The 19,859-nt window shown below is 39.1% G+C and overlaps 3 protein-coding genes across 3 annotated transcripts in view; 2 read left to right on the top strand and 1 right to left on the bottom strand.

The window, feature by feature from the left end:
* The window catches only part of LOC134288002 (craniofacial development protein 2-like), a 366,803-nt gene that overhangs the window by 79,634 nt on the left and 267,310 nt on the right, over positions 1-19,859 (top strand). The gene's annotated exons all lie outside the window — the stretch shown is intronic.
* Positions 8,256-19,859, bottom strand: part of LOC109433249 (WD repeat-containing protein 7) — a 39,614-nt gene continuing 28,010 nt past the window's right edge. Inside the window, exons 12-16 of the mRNA XM_062851490.1 lie at positions 17,871-17,969; positions 13,135-13,289; positions 11,678-13,072; positions 10,561-10,687; positions 8,256-10,498 (exon numbers count right to left, since the gene is read on the bottom strand). Of these exons, the coding sequence (XP_062707474.1) occupies positions 10,155-10,498; positions 10,561-10,687; positions 11,678-13,072; positions 13,135-13,289; positions 17,871-17,969 (2,120 nt within the window). The 3' untranslated portion in view covers positions 8,256-10,154. The remainder of the gene's footprint in view (positions 10,499-10,560; positions 10,688-11,677; positions 13,073-13,134; positions 13,290-17,870; positions 17,970-19,859) is intronic.
* LOC115258774 (uncharacterized) lies at positions 14,319-17,864 on the top strand. The gene is made up of 8 exons (XM_062851491.1): positions 14,319-14,717; positions 14,781-14,825; positions 14,888-14,907; positions 15,464-15,494; positions 15,561-15,602; positions 15,664-15,720; positions 17,114-17,490; positions 17,550-17,864. The coding sequence occupies exons 1-8, from the start codon at positions 14,597-14,599 to the stop codon at positions 17,736-17,738; spliced, it is 882 nt and encodes a 293-aa protein (XP_062707475.1). The 5' UTR covers positions 14,319-14,596; the 3' UTR covers positions 17,739-17,864.

Below are 19,859 nucleotides of genomic sequence, written 5' to 3'. Positions count from 1 at the left end.
TTACGCAACAAGGTGCAGAATGAAGATTTTTACAGTACGAGTCGTAAATAAATACATTTGGCGACAAACATCAAGGCAAAGTTTATAATAATTATAAATAATTTGATTGAACAATATGTCAATATTCGGACATCTCCGAGGTCACAGAACAACAATCAAAGAGAAAAAAGGCTGTCTATGTAAACGCCTTCAAAGTACTATTCCTGAGAAATATTACAAAGAAGAGTGAAGAAAATTTTTATGTCATAGCTAATTTTTAAAGATTTGATATTTCTGAAAATTATTTGGATACAGCTAACAGCTACCAGAGCTAGCGTTTTTAGCCAATATGGGCAGCTAGTTTTTCTGACAGCTTCCTCAAATGTGTGAAGAATTAGCCTAAGTTAGAATTCACGAATAAAAATAAATTAAAAAAGCTTCCCCAAACAATCTATCTAGGGTGACAATGGGTATTATCGGCAGGTTTGTTCTCTTCGTCATGGGCGGTTTTTGTCAGCCAAATTGCCTGAAACATGGCCATATGATTCAGCTTAGTTGGGAAGGATTAAAGACCAACTCTGAGTTCAATAGGTTTCAAAAAAAAAAACCCCAAAGACGAAGAGAACAAAACGGCCGAGAATAGGTAATTTCCCCTATATAAATAAAAATGGAATGGTGTTTGTATGTCACGAATAGGATCGGAAAAGGGCCAACTGATCTACGCCATTCTTTCAGTGTTACATTCGTGCAGGGCTCCGACGTGTTCGTACGAATAAAAAATTGGAAAAATCGACCAGGAATGCATTGAAAACGAGAAAGTTTGAAATTCCATTTTGCGAGACATTTTTCGTTAGAGCTGAATATCAAAAACACAGTAGGCAGGCAGTACGACGTTTGCCGGAACAGTTAGTTATCAAATAATATCCTAAGTTATTTTATAATACATTCTGAAAATAATTCAAGCTGATTACCAATAGTGCCAATAACCGATGTTGGTCATTGACAGCAACAGCATCATCCCTAAATAACTCTCATATTAAATAGTGTTAGATAACACTTTTTGAGCTTCCATTCGATGTTGTAAAGAAATCAGTCAAACCCCTTATGTCAAAATATAGTCCCAAGTCCTAAAGAAACATGTAATAAAATTCCTGCTTTTTTTTGGTCAGTGTTATAATACCGTCTAAGATATAAAAAACAAAAAGTTCAGTCAGCTGATTGACACAAAAAATAAAAATGATAAACATTATTTGTCAACTTTCATATATTCATCCCTACAAAACCTATAAAAATAAGAAATACAAATATAAACTCATTTCTAAAATGAACAGTTTCATCTTTACCTTATCAGTCCATGATTTTCTAATGGTAATGAATTTAATTGCTAACATAACCTAATCTGTAAGACTGTAAGTCAACTTAAAGGGTGTACCGAATCAAATTGCGCCACGGAAAAATAGTGTGCAACTTTTGATTGCATGCATCAAAATGGCTGGTTTTTTAATCACTAACAGTATATTGTGTGCAGATGATACCATAAAATTTTCAGAGGAATCGGTGATGTAGGGTAACGGTTGAATTTTGGACCCCTAGAGGACATTGGTTTGCATTTAATTCAAAATCAAACAGATTCATAGGGTATTTACACATAATGATGATGTTAGTATGTTCGTAAAAGCCTCCACTGTCCGTTAAAAATACCCACAAGGTCATTTCTGGCTAAAAATTTGATGAAAATAACTGATTTTTGAAGCATCAGTTTTCACTGTTTTGGACACTCCAATATATTTTGGACCCTCTTCAGTATATATTTTGGACACCCGGTGTTTAAACTCGTTTGAAACTATTTTGGAAGAATTTGCCGCTTGAATATGCTGAATCACATCCTAATTACTTGATTGACAAAGGCTGATTAGACGAACTTTGCGAATTTAATGCGCTAGAATGATAAACGTTTTTGTTTACATCTGCAAGTTTCCTCAGCACCGCAATCTCTTTTTGTAAACATGATGCGACACTCGCACGGATGATGAGCTTGGCAAAAAATAATTTCAAGGCAAATAAGGATATTTCCAGTGAGGAAATGATTGCTGCCCGTGCAGAGCGATCTTATTTAGCGAATGATTCTAAAAATTTTCGTCATCTTATCATTAAACCTGTGTAAGTTGTGGTAAAAGGACACAGGGGGTCCAAAATATATGGGGGTCCAAATTATATTGGTTACCCTATTGGCGGAGATATATCCGACGTTGGAAAATTAGGCTTTGGAATTCTTGCGCAAACAAAGAATTAAAATAAAATTTATATTGTATAGATCTATCTCTAGGAACAGAAATACTAAACCGCTTGCAATGATTTTTTTTCTGTAAGTGGATTATGTATGTAGGAATATTGTTTGAAAATTTCATTTGATTTGGTCTAGCCATTAAAAAGTTGTGGTCGTATACCTATGTGTACATAAATCGCAATACGCAAACCGATTGAACTGTATCGAGACATTCAAAGTTGTCTAACTTCCAAAGTTTTCAGCCAAAATGGCTCAAAATATGACTATAAACGTGTTATTATGATAGTTTAGGACTGTCAAATTTTATTTAGAATCGGAGCAATATTGACTGTTCCACAGTCAAAATAGTGCATACGGACCTTAAAATTTTTATGAAGGACCTAAAATTCACTCTAAAGCGGTTTGTGTTTTGAATTCTAGAAAATTCAGTACCTAACCGATCTTGATGAAATTTTCACCACTTCATTTTTATTATGTTGTTAATTTATAGTCAAATTTTCAGATGTTTTGAAAAAGTAACAATAAAGTTATAGCCTAAACCATTTTCACAATGAGTGTACAAGAATTCCAAAACCTCGCTGTCTCGTGTCGAAGATATCTCCGCCAATAATTTACCAATTCCGATGAAAATTTTACAGTATCATCTGCTCACTATTAGCTATTATTATTCGTGAAAAAATCAGCCAGTTTGATGCATGCAATCAACAATTATGCACTTTTTTCCGTGGCGCAATTTGATTCCGTACACCTTTTATCCTAGCGTCCCCTGTCCTGTGTACTTTCGAATTCAAGTGATGAATGATGAGTGTAACGCAGAGACCTCCCCTACCCACTCGTGCGTTACGTTAAATTTAACAATTATTGTTAAATTTCAGAAAATTCAAAGAATGCAAAAATTAGGTCTATGAAAACTGAATCATGACTTGTCTTTGATTTGTGATAAATGCACAACGGATGCTCCTTTGGTTCCCATTAGCACTTACGGCCGATTTTTTCACTTGCGCTTAACTCGTAAACCAGATATAGGGTATTGGTTCCCTTATTAAGCATGTGGCTCCCATTTTCATCCCACGAAAAACAAAGCATTGAAGCGCTGTTTGTTTTGTTTCTTATTTTTGTATTTTTTGTTAGAAGTGAGCACCCATGAAAACAAAAAGAACGAAATCAATCGGTGCCGTAATCGCTTGTTTTCGAATAGGATGAATATGGGAGCGTGAGACTACTGATGGAACACATACCCTATCTAGCTCAAAGTCCAAGCGGTGGTGAATAGACTGGCGCTAAAGTGCTAATGGGTTAAGCCCTCCCATCGCGTCAAGATTGAATATCCAGGGGGAGGGAAGAACGCTACATTACAATAATCAAAATAAAACACCTTCACTTTAATACCGTCAAATCCTGCGAACTTGGCCAGGGTTATACCAAAGAATAAGAATATCAAGAAAGCCCACACCGCTGATGCTCGGGGGACACTACCGCAGCGCTATCTGCGGATGAAAGTTCAACCTTCATGCGGTAGTGGGCGTTACTGATTGTATGCGGATACCAAAACATACGCACATCACCTTCTCTTATGACAAATCACAAACACTGTTACATAGAGCTTCCACCTTGAAACGCTTAGAGAGCGCCACTTGTCTTGTCGCTTGACGCTTATATAGAAAAAGACAAGAGAGGGCATTCTTTCTATTTTTATTCTTTGGTTATACCGTAATATTAATTAATTATCTTTATTAAAGAGATTTTCAGCACAGTTCTTGGCTGTGTAATATTCAAGATTTTCGGACTCGGACGACATAGATGCCACAACTATTTCAGTTAACAGTCAAACTAGAACAGAGGTTTATTTGTCTTATTGTGAGTACACAGATGATGGTTGGGTACCACTCACTATCGTTCAAAGGTAGTATGTACATTGTGCAGTGGTGTACACTACAACTCCTTTACCCTTAAGATTAAAAACGTCTATCTCTTTATTCAGAACGTAAAATATACTAAGCTCATTATTCGAAAAGCAAAATCATCTTTGACTTACAAATATTTACAAAAATATAAATGCATGAACATTGAAACTCTATATAAAAAATAACGACATTAACTATGCCTTTTTTGTAGATGTGTTTTTTTTAAATTGATTTCTTAACATGACCGATTGATTTCTATACGCACTTTTTAAGGTGGTACTAAACAAACAAAATTAACAAAAGTATATTGTATATTGTTTTGCACTGCACTTCCTCCGTAGCTGGTGAAACCACCCTAGCTGCAGTACAACGGGGACTGAAACAAGTAGAAGTATAATACAGGAGCGCTTACACCAAACGATGATCATTCTGCTGCTATATCGTTGAACATCTAAATCCTGCAAGGTCCTCAAGATTCATCTAGGCTGTTTCCAAATCTTTAATTGACTTTCCACAACATGCATTCTTCATGCAATCAATGCAACAATCACATATGTGATATGGTGATTATAGCCGTGTGAGTTCGTCGTTACCCATCCTTATCTCACTTATCACTTCTCAGCAAACAGCATTTAGTGCCAAATTGAAACGAAATACTCACTCATTCTAGCTGATCGGTACTGAAACTCGATGAAAGGCCGAAGTACGACACTCATTATTTATTGCACCATGTCGATTCCCATAAGCAAAATGGCACAAAATCTGAGCACACAATGGGCTTTTTGGCAAAAGAATCGTTACTCGCGATTCAAAATGACGTCAAATTCATAAAACTGATTAAAAACAGCGAACACTTACAACAAAATTAAAAAATACGCACACTGTTCGATTGGAAAAATGAATATGCTTCGCAAATTCAACCACCTAATCATCCAGGGCAAAAGTTGAAGTGTTGAAATAAAAAAAACGTCATCCCGCCAAAAACAATCACCAAAAATCTGTGCCTCAAAAGTCGCCGCCGAGTCAAAAAAAAATTTACGACACACAATTCACGAGGTGTACACATAATTCTACAAAATTTGCACGCTTTCACAAAAAAATCACTAGTCGGAAAATAACCAAAAACCATCCGACAAAACTAAAAACAAAAACCAGTTCATCCTCGAGCCACTGTAATATTCAAGATTTTCGGACTCGGACGACATAGATGCCACAACTATTTCAGTTAACAGTCAAACTAGAACAGAGGTTTATTTGTCTTATTGTGAGTACACAGATGATGGTTGGGTACCACTCACTATCGTTCAAAGGTAGTATGTACATTGTGCAGTGGTGTACACTACAGGCTGGTCAATCTCTGAAGAAAAAGGGAGAGAGCTTCTTAATGATAGGCCCCCCTGTCATACAGAGTTAAGTAATATAATACAGTTTACAGAGTATATGCTAAGATTTAAGAAAATAGTTTCGTAGTTTCAATATCGTATTCCAAATCGGTCCAGGTGAGTAGCGGCGTGGTCTGGCTTTGTTGACTGTAGTTGTCCCTGGTTTTCAGATAGCGTTGTATAGTCCGGCGTCCTTAAGGTGAAACATCAAGAAATCCCATTGCAATTTTGCATACAAACTTTAGAGGCACAAATCTGACGAACGAAGCATCGAACCAAGCCGCACTTGATTATCCTGGCTTTGCTCACTTGCAAAAAGAGGCAGCTTTTCCAAATCAGGCACATTTGTTTACGAATTTTTAAGATTTGTGCTCTTGGAAACGTGAGTAGGGGTCCAAGTCGGCCATTGTGGCAGCCATATTGGTATTCTTTGAAGTTTCTCCTTAAGGACATAGTTGCAGGGGTTCCAAAATGGCAGCGAGTATGGCAGTCACTCACCCCCTTACACCATTCCACCCCTCACCCCAGTCATTGAGTAGCACGGAAGTTGGCGAACAAATTATCCAATTTTTTCTTGCTTACCTTCTAGAAATGCACTCAGGTTGCTACTTGTTGTAGCCAAGTATAATTCCTGTCCGTCGGGAAGCACTACATTGCATTTTTCACATTGTTTCCACAATTTCGTGCCAAAATGTTAGCACTCACTGAACTTTTTATCGTACTTGTCAAAGTCGCCCATTTTTCAAATCACTTTTCATTAATCTTCCAAACAACGTAGCACTCTGAAAAGTTGATCGATTATTAGAAACTGTTCACACTTTCACCTAATCAACCGTTTGTCGCGAAAAAACTGCGCATTTTACACTTTTTTGGTCGAAAACCCGAATCAATTTCAATCGCGGTTCGCCAGAACGGAAAAGCGTACCGTGAAACTGAGTGGTGTTGTTCAACGTTGGGTAAAATTTATCAAACCACTTTATATTTTCATCGTGAAACAAGGCTGTATTTCTGCCAATCATTGTAACTATTTTGAATATCATACAGTCAATGTAATTGCAATGGGAAACGGGACCATCGATTGCTGTTTATGGATTAAAATTGCATCCATTAATATCACCCCATAACACGGTAGTTTTCTACGGTCAGAGAGAAAGAATGCGAGAGTAGAGAAGAGAGAATTGTCAAAAGGAACGTAAATAAAACGGCGCACAATGGGATTTATACTAACAATATTGGGTAAAGCATGAATTTAAATACATTTTAAAATGTTTTATAAGAAAAAATGTGTTGGTAAGCGGATTTAATAATTCAATGGGTGCAAAAAAATCAGTTATATAACTGCTATTTTAATGTGGCTCATTTTATTAGATTTATTTTTGCTTGTTTGACCAAGTTACACTTCACTGTGCGCCATCTGATTTGTTTGTTTTGAGTGGGTGGTTGAGAAGGTGATTAGAGCGAGATCCAAGCTTATTGTTATGATCTCAAGCATCCTTCACCTTAATGAAAGATAGTAGTGTTGTCTCGTTGGTTGTGTTATTTGCAAGGATATCCACTATGCTGTTTGGAAGTTCATGTTGAACTCGAAGTCCTTCATAGTAGGGACAGTTGACAAGAAGATGTTCTACCGTCATTGTCGCGTTGCACGTGGAGCATATTTTGTGAAAAGGTCCTCTGGATCCCATGTTATATACCGTAATATGATTAGTATCACTATACCAGAGGATTTAGATACCGTCGTGCGGGGCTTCTTTTTACACTTTTTCATGATTTTTCAACTTTATGACATTATAACTCCCAGAGTAGTGAATGGATTTCCACAATTTTTACACATAATAATTGTGAGTATGTATGTAGGATGTATGCAAAATTTGAACTAAATTCATCAATAAACAAAAAAGTTGTTCATACACCAATCGGACACATCTCATATAGAACCAGATGGGGGCTACTTTGGACATTTTTATCTTAAACAAAATTGCATTTCAAATTCCAGGTTTATTAAGAAAACTACTTCGTACCAATACTGTAGTATACTATATCAGACATGATTTCAATAAATTTATGCGTTTGAAGATGGTTCCGTACTACCTTTGGTATTATGAGCAGCGTGGTATTGCTATATAAATAGCCTGAAAAAAAGGACCATCAATCCTTTATTTGGGTGAAATGGTCATTTATAATGTATAACGATACAAATATTCGATTGTATATGCTACGTTGATATATTTTGAATGAATTGATCAACCCTTTGAAATTTATGAATTGTAGAAACAATGCTTACAGACCAAATGTTCTGATACGTTATGTATATTTTATTGATTTATTCGATGTATTTTCGCGTCCTGCCAAGCAATAAACGGTCTGTTTGAAAAATAATTTCAACCAAATGGAGGGAAAACTATTGCTTCGTAATAGTCCTAAAGACATCAAACAGATTTGAACCATATTTCGAATTCAAAAAAAACATATTCGAAAGTGTCCAAAGTAGCTCCAAGTAGCATTTCAAAAGTAACCCCGCACGACGGTACCTGATTTTAAAATTTTACTATTGAATCTACATTTAGTTCAATCAATCAACACTGCAAAGCACAATAGTCGTATGTCGAAAATCAATGCTTCCTGGAAGATGTAATAATGTAAAAGTTCAGGGCAGTCTGGTGATTTCGGATTGTGATATAAAATAATCAAACCAAAGGAATATTTAATTTTTATAAGTTTGAATTTATTTCCAACAGAGTATCGAGAAATTATTCTACTTCTAATAGGTTTGCACATTGGTATAACATTTAAATCTTATAACATTCATATGGAACAATATCTATATGTTGTGATCTTTTTCATCTAAATAACTAACCTACATTTCTCAAGTTAGGAAACAAATCCGGGAAAAGAAAGCAAAAAAAATCCAGGTCAGTACACCAGTCTGCCTCTACTAAATCAAAATCCAGGAAGCAAAACCACCTAGCCATTAGTTTGCTTGCAAGAATAATCACGGAAATAGGTCAAATCATAATTCGTTCCCTTTTAGTCCATAATTAACCCGAATGCGAATGTGTCTCTTCGTTTTTCTTTTGTGACGACCTTCTTAATATATGTATAGTGAAAGCAGTTTTTTTTTTGCTTTGATGAGATGAGATGTGAAAAACGAAAGGAAAGAAGGTTAGAAGACAGGTTGCGGTCACGAAAGAACACACAACATGCATCTAAAGAAATAAATATCTATGCCGAATTTGCATAATTATATAAGCCTCCAGCAGCGTTGGGCGTCCAAGAATCGCGCATGCTGCATCAATTGCCATTAGATTTTATCTTTCCGTTTTCGCTTTTCTTTTGGTTGGTCGTTTGGCTGGACCGGACTTTGGTTACTGTTAGAGGATGATTGAAAGATGATATTCAGCATGATCAGAGGCACGACCGCGACCAGCAACGTGGAAAGGATAAATTTATAGAATTAATTTCTAAAATTTTTTTTAGAAAAAAAAAAACAATTTTTAAATTTTTCTTTTTTTGATTCGTATTTCAAATATCTGACAATTTTATAAGAAACAGTTTTGTAGATATTTTCTATAAAGCTTGACTAACTCTCGAAAGATTTGACACATTCTACCGTGACGTTTCGAGGATTGTTTAACAACCCTTGAAAAGATTGTTTGCTAGAAAACATGTTTCCAATAAGTAGAATATGAAACGATTTTATGGACTTCTTGGAGAAATTACAAGCCAAATTCTTTTAGGAAATCAAGCCAAAATTTGAAAAAAAAAAATTATAGAACTACACTACACCATAAATTGTAGTGGAATCCTTGTATGAATTCCTTGCAGATTTTATTGAGAAATTACGTAAGTGTTCGGAAGCACTTGCTGTAGAATATTCAAGCGGGTACTTCCCTCCAACAAAAAATACAGTGGGAAGTTTGGAGCAACCCTAATACAACTCTTTGCGAAATTATTGTAAAAGGAATATCTTAAGGTCACGAATGACATGGAAAATGTGGTGTTTCACACGCATTTTTGCCAAAAAATTAATTCAAATTTTATATTCAGGACTTCGAAGTTGTAGAATATGCGGGCCGTGAAAAAGGGAGCAATGAAGACTGAAGACTGCGTGTTTAATGAGCGTACTCACAAAGTCTCATCATTATGAATGAATCATCTACGATTACAAAAAGGTAACTTGAATTCTTAATCCAAAAGACAACAGTTGACAGTTCGATTGTCAAAACCCAAATGACATTTTGAAGACCAATTAGTCTTGAAGAGGTTTTTGATAGGTTTTTGAAGCCTTACAAAAACCACAACTATTAATTTTGGTTTCATTTGACTTAAAAATGCTTCTTGGGATTTCCGTTCGCTTACGCCTACTTTCAAATGGCTAACGACATAACCCTGCTAAATCCAAAGAAAAACGTTTGCAAATAACAAGAATCTATGTAATGTAGTGAAGCCAGTCAAATGGTTATCGCTTTTTATATCTGAGGATAGTTTAAAATCCAACTGTAGCAACTGGTATGGGCAATATACACACGTGATTGTGATTTAGGGGGCGATTATTACTTTGGATTATCTATATGCACAATACTGTCCACAGCATTTACTCACTTAAACGTTGAACCTAGTTTCGGATCCGTCGGCCAACATCAGCGTCACGGTACGGTTGTTGATCCAGATCAATTTAGCCAACCGCATGGGATTCAACCGAGCCACATCGGGAATCGGTGCCGTCGAGTACCCCTTGATACACCGGGTTTGCGACTGACCCAGTCCGAACATTCCGGTACTGGTTTGCCAGAACGAGAGCCGATTCTCCGCACATGAATAGCTTACCAAGAACTTACCGTCCGGGCTGAAAGCGAGCGCTGTAACGGGCTTCGTGTGCGCCGGAATCATCTGGCACTTGTTTTGCCGAAGTTCGTAAATGGCCAGATGGCCGTTGCTGGCTCCAACTGTGAAAAGTGGAAGATTCATTGTTAGAATATGGCCTAGAGGATGTTTGATCCAATATTACCGGAAATTCTCCTCGAAGCACCACAATGAGATACTTGGTTGAACTTGCACATCGACGGTGAGACTTCGGCAAGGCCTTTATTTTTCAGATCGCCGGAGTCAACACAGTGTAGTGTTATGTCCATGACCTGTGGGTTGATAACGAGATTATGCAATTGCAAACATGGTGGAATACGAATCCGTAGCTTTTCACCAAAAGTCTAAGACATTTATTCCACTAAGGGCCGATTTCTTCACCCTGGCTTAAGAGTTAAACCAGGTTTAACTATATGGGTAAGCCTGGCTTACCGATTAAGCCGAGGTGAAGAAATCGGCTCTAAGGGCCTATTTCCAGTGGTGGAAAGCATCATGCGCTTGACGTGTTTTTTGGTTCGCATCAAACACAATCTTTGCTCACGCGCTCGCGAACCCAAAAAGAGAGAACGGTTCACGATTTCCCGGATCGACGAACCAACACAAAACAAATGTCGAACGAGCAGAATCGCAGTTGGTTCGCCAGAAGGATCACAATGTAGTACACTTGGTTTGTTGCCATTTTTTGTACACTTAAAGGTAATTAGTTGGGTGTTTTTTGATTATACTGGTCAGGTACCATTCCAATAAATGATATCGACGAAAAATATTACCAAAATTTGATTTCATTACAGAAATATCGGCCGCGAACCTCCAAAATAAAAAAGCATCGCGGTTGCAAAAGATGCGATGCACTCGTTGGCGTTCGTGTCGTACGATCGTGTGACACAGGCGTACGAACACCATCGCACAGCAAAGGTTTGAGATGCGATGGCATTTTTTTGTAGCGCGTAAGCACACGTTCGCGATCAATTTCCACCACTGCCTATTTCTTCACCTCGGCTTAACCGGTAAGCCAGGCTTACCCATACAGTTGAACCTGGCTTAACGCTTAAGCCAGGTTTAACTGTATGGGTAAGCCTGGCTTACCGGTTAAGCCGAGGTGAAGAAATCGGCCCTAAGCATTATTGTTATGCCTGTGAGTGGCTATTATAACTGGCACCCTGACGGTACTTTCAAACTAGTTAAAACCGTTCAAATTTGTAGGTAAAGAAACCAATTTAAAGGATCTCCAAAAAATTAAGGGTTTGTTTACATGTACTCACCTCCACCAGCAAATTAGCGATCTCGGTCTGCATCTTATCAATCAGCATTTCCACACACTGCAGAATTTCCCGCTTAGCTCTATGTAACACCGACTGCGTAATCGGAACACTGATGGCCTGGGCGTTCTGCTGCATAGTGTTGTACCGAGCCACCTCACGAGCCATTGTCGTGATGAAAGCGGCCGGTCTTGCAGTAGCTATCAACCGCAACGCGTGCCGTGCCGTCCGACAGGCATCCGCTTGTGGAGTCAACGGAAGTTTATAGTTCAGACTGGGGATTAGCCGATTAGAGTCGCAGCACATCTCCAGCAGTCCGAGCAGGACCTTACTGACGTCGATGTACGGTTCCCAGACGGTGAAGCCACGACCGATCAAATCGATGGCCGCCCGTCGTAATGGCGTATATGCTGGGAGCTTTTGCGAAGGCGGAGCCAGTAACAGATGCGTCAAAGCCATAGACGTTGACCGCGCAAGGTTATTGTTTCCGATGCCGAATCCTTCTACCACAGAACTCTTCCGACGGTTCTCGTTGTTTCGTTTGCCGTCCGAAGACGAGATATCTTGACCGAACTCAGCACCTATCACTCCAAGCAGTACGACCGCCGTTGTTTGCTTCCGTTTTAACTCAGCCAAGCTTGACGGTTTCCGTACAACTTCCTCCTCTTCTTCAGATTCTTCTTCTTGTGCTTCAAGTGGTGGACCTCCTGGTACGGTCGACACCGGGGAACCAGGATTCGACGGATTCGTGGTTTGCGATTGCTGGACAATGGGCTCAGTATGGGTGTACATCGGTAGATACTGAGCCCAACTTTCGACCAGTTGCTTCCTACCCTTCTTGCCCATTCGCCCGAGCTCACCGAGAAGAAGCTGTTGCGCTGCCTCACGAATCTCCAAGCAATGATGTTGCCAACGGCGCGCCATCATCTCCACCTGCGGCCGTTTGAAGGTGTTCGCATCGAGGGCGTCTATCTTCTCGGGCAGCAAGAAGCAGTGGTGAGTCGAGAGCAAACTCCAGCCCTGCTTGATTTGTGCCTGCTGTTGGGTGTAGAGCTCTTCCTGCTCTTCGTCGTTTGTCCAGGATGCCTTAGTCGATTGACGGTGCAGCTTGCGGTTACGTTCCTGCTCGGCAATAAACGTAGCCATGTTCATCGACATGAGCGTGTTGGACATGGAAATCAGTGCCAGCAGATGGTTCGAAGTAAGAGTAGTGCTCAATTCCCAGTGCAGTCGAGCTGTGAAGAGATTGGTCAGATGCTGTTGACGCATTTGCTCCGGAGTTGAAGAAATAGCTCTTATCTCTTCGGGGCTTATCTTAATATCAATGTTGTTCTGCCAGGTTGGCAGCAGAAGAGACATGTAGCCGCCCTTTGACAACACGCCGAACGATACGGGGATCTGTTTTAAAAGAGAATTGAAAATGTGGAAACCTCCGTGGCATATAAACGGTATTGACTTACCTTGGGCCTCAATAGGCCGAGCTGAGTCTCGCAGACTTTGTCCAGGTGGGGATCCAGCCCCCAGGAGTGCAATAGAGACAACAATAGCTGAGCTACCTCCATCACGTGGGTGGCTTCCATTCGAGGAGCAATCTTTTTTGTAATATCCGATGCGTCTACAAGAATGTATAATTGGTACGGTGAAGTTGCAATGTTTGTAGATGAGTTAGGTTCAATAATTCTAGGACGCTTGCAGGATGCATTAGCGAGGGCATTAGTTTATTATCAGTTCACCATAAATTCAAACCAACATACTAAGTTATAAAAAAAAACATGAGATAATTTGTAATCACATCTGCGGTTCAGGGACAAAGGGCCGATGAGAAAAGGACAGTTTTATCACAGAATGATCAAAAATGGATTGCATTGTGGGAGTTCATTAATTTCTGTTTTGAACTTTTTCTTTTGTACTTTTGTTTTTTTATCACCTTTTTCAAAACAGTTCCACAAATTAATGAGTGTTATATAGCAGTATTTCAGCGAGTAGTATTCTAGGGGTAGGCGGGGCATAATGAGCAGCCTAAGCATTTTGCCACCAAATCCAGTAAATTAAATGCAACCAATGTGTAATTTTAACGTTCAATCCTCATTTGAACCTTAACTGACAAAAGCTAATCGTTGAAATTCCGAATAAAGTTATAAATGTTGTTGAATTTTATGATTTTAAAAACGTATAAAATCGCGAGTTGCGTTTTGGGGGTGGGGCATAATGAGCACCCTAGGTGGGCAGGATGATCAATATCAGTTTTGTAATGTTTTGTCATCAACTCATTGGATTTTTGATAATAAGGCTACAATCAAGCAATTTGTTTTATTAATTTGAAAATTTACAGTGAAAATACAAGGTGCTCATTATGCCCCACCTGCTCATTATGCCCCGCCTACCCCTATGTATTTTAACTATGTAGAACAAAGAGAAAAAATTCCGTTCTCTTGTACATATAAGCACACTTTCTATTTACACTGTTTTACTTCCTTTACTTACTAAATGTTGATGGTTTGTAGATCCATTCCAAAAATGTACTGTCTTCAACAAAACTCAGAAGATGCTCAGAATACCAAAAGCAACAGAAGACAGCATATTCGTTGGTATTAGACATGTTCTGATATTCCAGGTTTATTGTTACACTTTTTGAAGCGTATACTTTATTGTAAGTTTATACTTATCACGACTAGTGCGCGTATTATCCAAGTATTGATCCCAATCACAATCATCATATTTGCTACATTTACATGACATCACTAATGAAGCAGTCAAGTGTAGTGAGTGACACGTGTTTAAATACCGTAGGCATAATTAATTGCTTGGCTAACTGAAACAGGTGTTAGTATATTTGGCATATTTACTTCTAATGATAAATTTCAACTGGTAGCCTATAAAACGTATTGTATCACTAGGTTTCCTTGTTATTCAGTTTCAAAAATGTGTAACTATTGTAAGGCCATTAGCTTCCTTATCATCAGTGTGTTATGTGTTTCACCAACAAAAAGCAACGTGGTACAAGTTCAACGACCTTTCGAACAAAAGCGATCCGAAAGCACATGTAAGTTTAGAAAACATCCGTTAATCAGGGACAGTAGATTTCGTTTTCTTCTAATCTAAACAGATATATTGATCGGAAATTACACGTATCAAAATAGGGACAATAAAGGTAAATTACAGTATTGTTTGTCATTCTTACGTCTTTCTATTCTAATGTAAGTATTCGCACAGGGAGTAATACGGCTAGGATTCAGAGATGTCCATATCCTCAGTGTAGAAAAGAGAAATAGAAAATACACCACTCACGCTGTGCATCTCAACAGGAGCCCTTCTCTTATATGTGGATCCACCACTGCGATGCGGAAGCGCGCAAGCTTGGTGGGTAGAAATAAATCTCTTAGCTCCCTGAGCACTAGGCCACACAACAGTGCGTTGAGAGCGCTTTAAAATTCTCTCCGGTGAAAGTGTAAAAAATCACCCGGGCGCGCGCTCCAGTGAGGTTTTTGCGCCAGAGTGCGCGCTGCGGTGAAACACCGGAGAGTTCTCGCCCCGGTGACACCATGGTGGTGATTCGGTGACTGCTGGGTGAAATCACGGGAGAGCGCCGGCGAGCGATGCGCGCGAAAGAGTGAGCCACACTCGATCCAAGGCGAACGAGCAAGAGCACTCACTAGCTTGGTCTACCCACCACCCAAAACAAGAGAGACTGGCTTCTTGGTGTGGTGAAAAAAGTTCCTATCCCCAGTGTGGTCGATAAACTGACGCCCCAGTGAATCGCTACGGTGAAATGCCATCTCTGCTAGGATTTACGTGCCACCTTCTACATACAGCGGAAGACGTGAGATATAAGCTAAAATCATGTTTTTTTTCTAGTATTTCTTAAGCCACGATATCATTTTGACAGGTATATCAACTTTACCTGGATCGGAGGGTGGTTCTCAAATGAGTTCTATTAAGTATCTGCGTCCATAAATAGAAAAAATATTTTAAACATGTGTATATTTTAGCACACACAATGATCAATTATAGTATTAACAAACCGTGGACACCACCTTTGGACACAGGTAAGCACGAACTGTATAGTTATTAAACTTCATCTACCCTTTGGCATAACGTCGCAACAGGGACAAAGCCTGCTTCTCAGCTCGGTGTTCTAAGAACACTCCTAACAATCTACTGCTAGGTATCCAAGGGATACCAATAATATGAATAACCTAGCTTAATATTGAAGGTCGAATTGAAAATTGAAAAGGTCGAAAATTTTGGCACAATTCGCGGAACTCGTTTCGCGAACGGCCTGAAGTTTATTTAAAAAATAAGACGACCAAACGTCCCAAAGTGCCTGGTTTCACTACACCCAAACAAAAAATCCTTCTAAGGCCAGTAGTACACAGGGTCAAATATTTGACAAGAACAGAACTCAAGAAACAATATCAGTTTGACACTAATGGAAATTCGATCGAGTCAAACAAGATGTTTGAGCATTGGTTTCTTTTTGGACAAATATTTGACCCTGTGTACTAACAGCTTATGAATCCCATTACACATGACAAATATTTGGTCAAACAAGCCCAACAAATGACCAACATAACGTGAATCATGGCAACCTTGGATAAAGGTCGGACTACAATGACAAATATGTTTGCCCGTCTAATGCACTCTTAACCCTTCAAGACGCGCGCCGTTGTAAAAAGTACAGCACTAGCAAAAAAAAAAGCTCGCGCGTCGCATGCAGCGCGAGCGCGGTGTAGTTTTGGGATCAAACATGCTCGCGTTCTAAAAGTTTAAGAATGGATCATTGAAGCAAACATTTCTGGCTTTCACTGCATTACAACAAAGGCGTTGCCGTATATGGCATTTAACACTGTGATAGCAGTCGATTCATTGAGAATTGACAATGACTACACGTATTGTGAATAACCGGCGATTTGCCACGGATTTGGGGGATTTGGACACTGAGAGAGACGGCCACAGCCGAGAGTCATAGGTAGCCATCGCGGATGGTTGACCTTGCGCTTCGACAAGCTGGCATTTGTGGAGCGATTTGGAAACACCAACGACCTGTGTAGGAGACGACCTAGGCGGAACCCTCAGTCTTTGTTTTATTTATTAACTTCATCTTCAGCTATAGCTGTACAGATTGTTTGGTTACTTAAATTAATTGCCTAATCCTAGTTTTAAAAGTCGTTCTAGTAAAATTAAAATCAATCCACGATACACTGTTTAATAAGCAAACACATCTCTCAAACGGGTGATTCTGACCATACGCTGTGGAATGCCGAGCAACCCAGAACAATTGTCGGTGACGTAAACGACGAGCCGGAGCATATTCTACCCTTATCGGTACAATGTCTGCATACTTTTTCTAGCTCTTAGACAGGATGCCTACATGTATATTGAAATGTTGAAGTTATTTATGTTAGATAACACATGTCTGTATTATAACTCCTTTTTCAGAGGCACAATGTTCCAAATACCTCGATGAGATTGCAACACTGAAGAAAACCCTTCAAGAGTTAACAGATGCTAACAAGAAGGAATCTAGAACAGATGCTAACAAGAAGGAATCTAGAACCACCGAGAAGCCTAAAAAGCAGACGATTAAAAGTAAAAAACTTCCTTCGAAAACGTCTAAGAAACCCACATCCTCGAAATCAAGTGAAAGAGACGTGTACTTCAGTTCACGGAGAACATACGACGAAATGATGAAGCTGTTCGACAGGACTACACTGGCTGGCGTCGATTCGAAAATCCGCGCAAATGCCGATTACTATTTACACCACTTGAAGATGAACCTTCTTGTGCTGACCAGCAATATCCAGGACTATTCCAAGGTCAAATTTAATCACATGCCTATATGGGACTAAATAATTATTTTTCAAGATCGTTACAGATAGAAACCTGCTTCAGTAACTTCCCAAGTAGGACCCAGCAACTCCGGGACTACATGTCCTACTACTATGACAACTGTAAAGGCCACTACGAGCAAACGTGTAACAGCAACGCGTTGGTGACCTACCAAGACGGTTTGAATGAACTAGAATACATGATAGCTGAATGCATCCGTCAGCGCATCAACTAAAGAAGATCTACGTACGATTATAGGTAGATGTGAAATCAAGACATTAAACTATGTAAGAAATAATAAAGGTAACCAAAACGGGTGGTGGTTTGTGCGCATAACGATGGTTTAAGGTGCTGTAGCGAAACTTACCCTTACCCGAATCACCGACATTCTTAACCACACTGTCTAACTTGGCCTGAACCTTGGTTTGTACGTTTTCTGCACCTTCCTTCATTTTGGCAAGTATACCTAGGGAAATGATCGATTAGTTGATTCACCTCGTGGAAGGAAACATCCATCTATTTGTGTCTCTATTGAAGCAAGCAAATACATCGAATGTGCTCTTGAGGGTTGCTACATTGACGAACCATGAATTCATGCTAATTTTAAATAATTTAAATAATGCACCTATGAGAAACAATAAGAATATTACGGAGTACATAATATATTGACGTAGCCTAATAATAAATATTAAACATCGAAAGCACTGCACATAAATTTGAAGTGAATGAAATTCAAGCATACTGGAGGTATACTACGTAATAATAACGCTAAGTTGTATAATAATAACAGGAACATTTGAAAAATAAATATATAAAAAGCATTACATTCGAAAACATAATGAGCAATATATGTTTTTTCATAACGGATTGCCATTGGGTTTGATTCTCATCCCCCAGGGCGTGGCTTTTTTTACCAATTCGTTTATTTTGAGGCTCATTTGCCGGGAACAGCTTTACAGAGCCGCATTTCTTATTTAATTATACACATTACAATTAACACTATGTTTTCTATTTTTTTACGAAAAAACTTTTTTATTCGACTGATTTTCGATAGCGCGTTTTACTGTATGATTTGTGTTTGGGAAACACTGATCATTGCAAACCTTTTTTGTTTCAACTGCCTCCTGTTTGTTTGATAGCCGTCGTTTGTGTGTACCACACTAATAGTCCGTCGAAGAATTTGAACCATTGTCATCGATGTCCGTCCAATCGTCGTCGTTTTGTTTTCCACCCTCAGTCATATGCAAGGGCGTAGCCGGGGGGGGGGGGGGGGGGGGGGTTCCATGCCCCCCCCCCCCTGACCGATCAACTATATTTTAACTTAACCGAAAAACTTAGATGATCAGAGCTGTTTTTGACTAGTAAAAATAAAATTCTCCTGCATCCTCGTATTTTTTTAATGTATGCAGGAATTCCTTCGGAAATTCTTGGAGGAATACCTTCGAAAATTCCTGAGGGTATTGCTTCGGAAATACCTGGAGGAATTCCTTTAGAAATTCCTGAAGGAATTCCATCCAAAATTCCTGGAGGAACCCCTTCCCAGATTCCTGGAAGAATGCCATCGGAAATTCCTGAAGGAATTCCTTCGGAAATTCCTGGAGCAATTCCTTCGGAAATTCCTTGGGCAGTTCCTTGGGAAAATCTTGGATGAATACCTTCGGAGATTCCTGGAGGAATTCTTTCAAAAATCTATAGAGAAATTCGTGAGGAAATCCTTAGGTGAATTCCTTACGAAATTCCTGGACAAAATAATTCCAAACTTCCTGGAGGAATGCTTTTGGAAATTCCTGGAGGAATCCCTTCCGAATGTCCTGGAGGAATTCCTTCGGAAAGTCGTGGAGGATTTTTTTCGGAAATACTTTTTGGATTTTTTTTTTAATTCTTGCAGGAATTCCATCGGAAATTCTTAGCGGAATTCCTGGAGGAATTCCTTCGGAAATTCCTGGAGGAATTCTTTCAGAAATTTCGGGAGGAATTCCTTCGGAAATTGCTGGACGAATTCCTTTGGAATTCCAAGGGGAATTCCTTTAGGAATTCCTGGAGGAATTCTTTCGGGAATTCCGGGAGGAATCCCTTCGGAAATTGCTGGGCGAATTTCATTGGAAATTCCAGGAGGAATTCCTTCCGAAATTCCTGCAATAATTTCTTCGGCAATTACTGGACGAATTCCTTCGGAAATTGCTGGACGAATTCTTTTGGAAATTCCTGGAGGGATTCCTTCGGAAATTCCTGGAGGAATTCCTTCAGAAATTCCTGGAGGATTTTTTTCGGAAATTCTTTTTAGATTTTTTTGGAAATTGGCTTCTTTAGCGGTGTTGAGATAATTCCATATTCTGAATCTGCATGCGAAACTGAG

Source organism: Aedes albopictus, chromosome 2 (genome assembly GCF_035046485.1).
Source record: "Aedes albopictus strain Foshan chromosome 2, AalbF5, whole genome shotgun sequence".
NCBI classification, from domain to species: domain Eukaryota; kingdom Metazoa; phylum Arthropoda; class Insecta; order Diptera; family Culicidae; genus Aedes; species Aedes albopictus.
This window is presented reverse-complemented; position numbering and strand designations above follow the sequence as displayed.

Coding starts and splice junctions, on each gene's coding strand:
- LOC115258774 (XM_062851491.1), top strand. CDS start 14,597: ATGTGTAACTATTGTAAGGCCATTAGCTTCCTTATCATCAGTGTGTTA. Junction 15,721..17,113: donor GACACCACCTTTGGACACAG/GTAAGCACGAAC, acceptor CTCCTTTTTCAG/AGGCACAATGTTCCAAATAC. Junction 17,491..17,549: donor ATATCCAGGACTATTCCAAG/GTCAAATTTAAT, acceptor AGATCGTTACAG/ATAGAAACCTGCTTCAGTAA.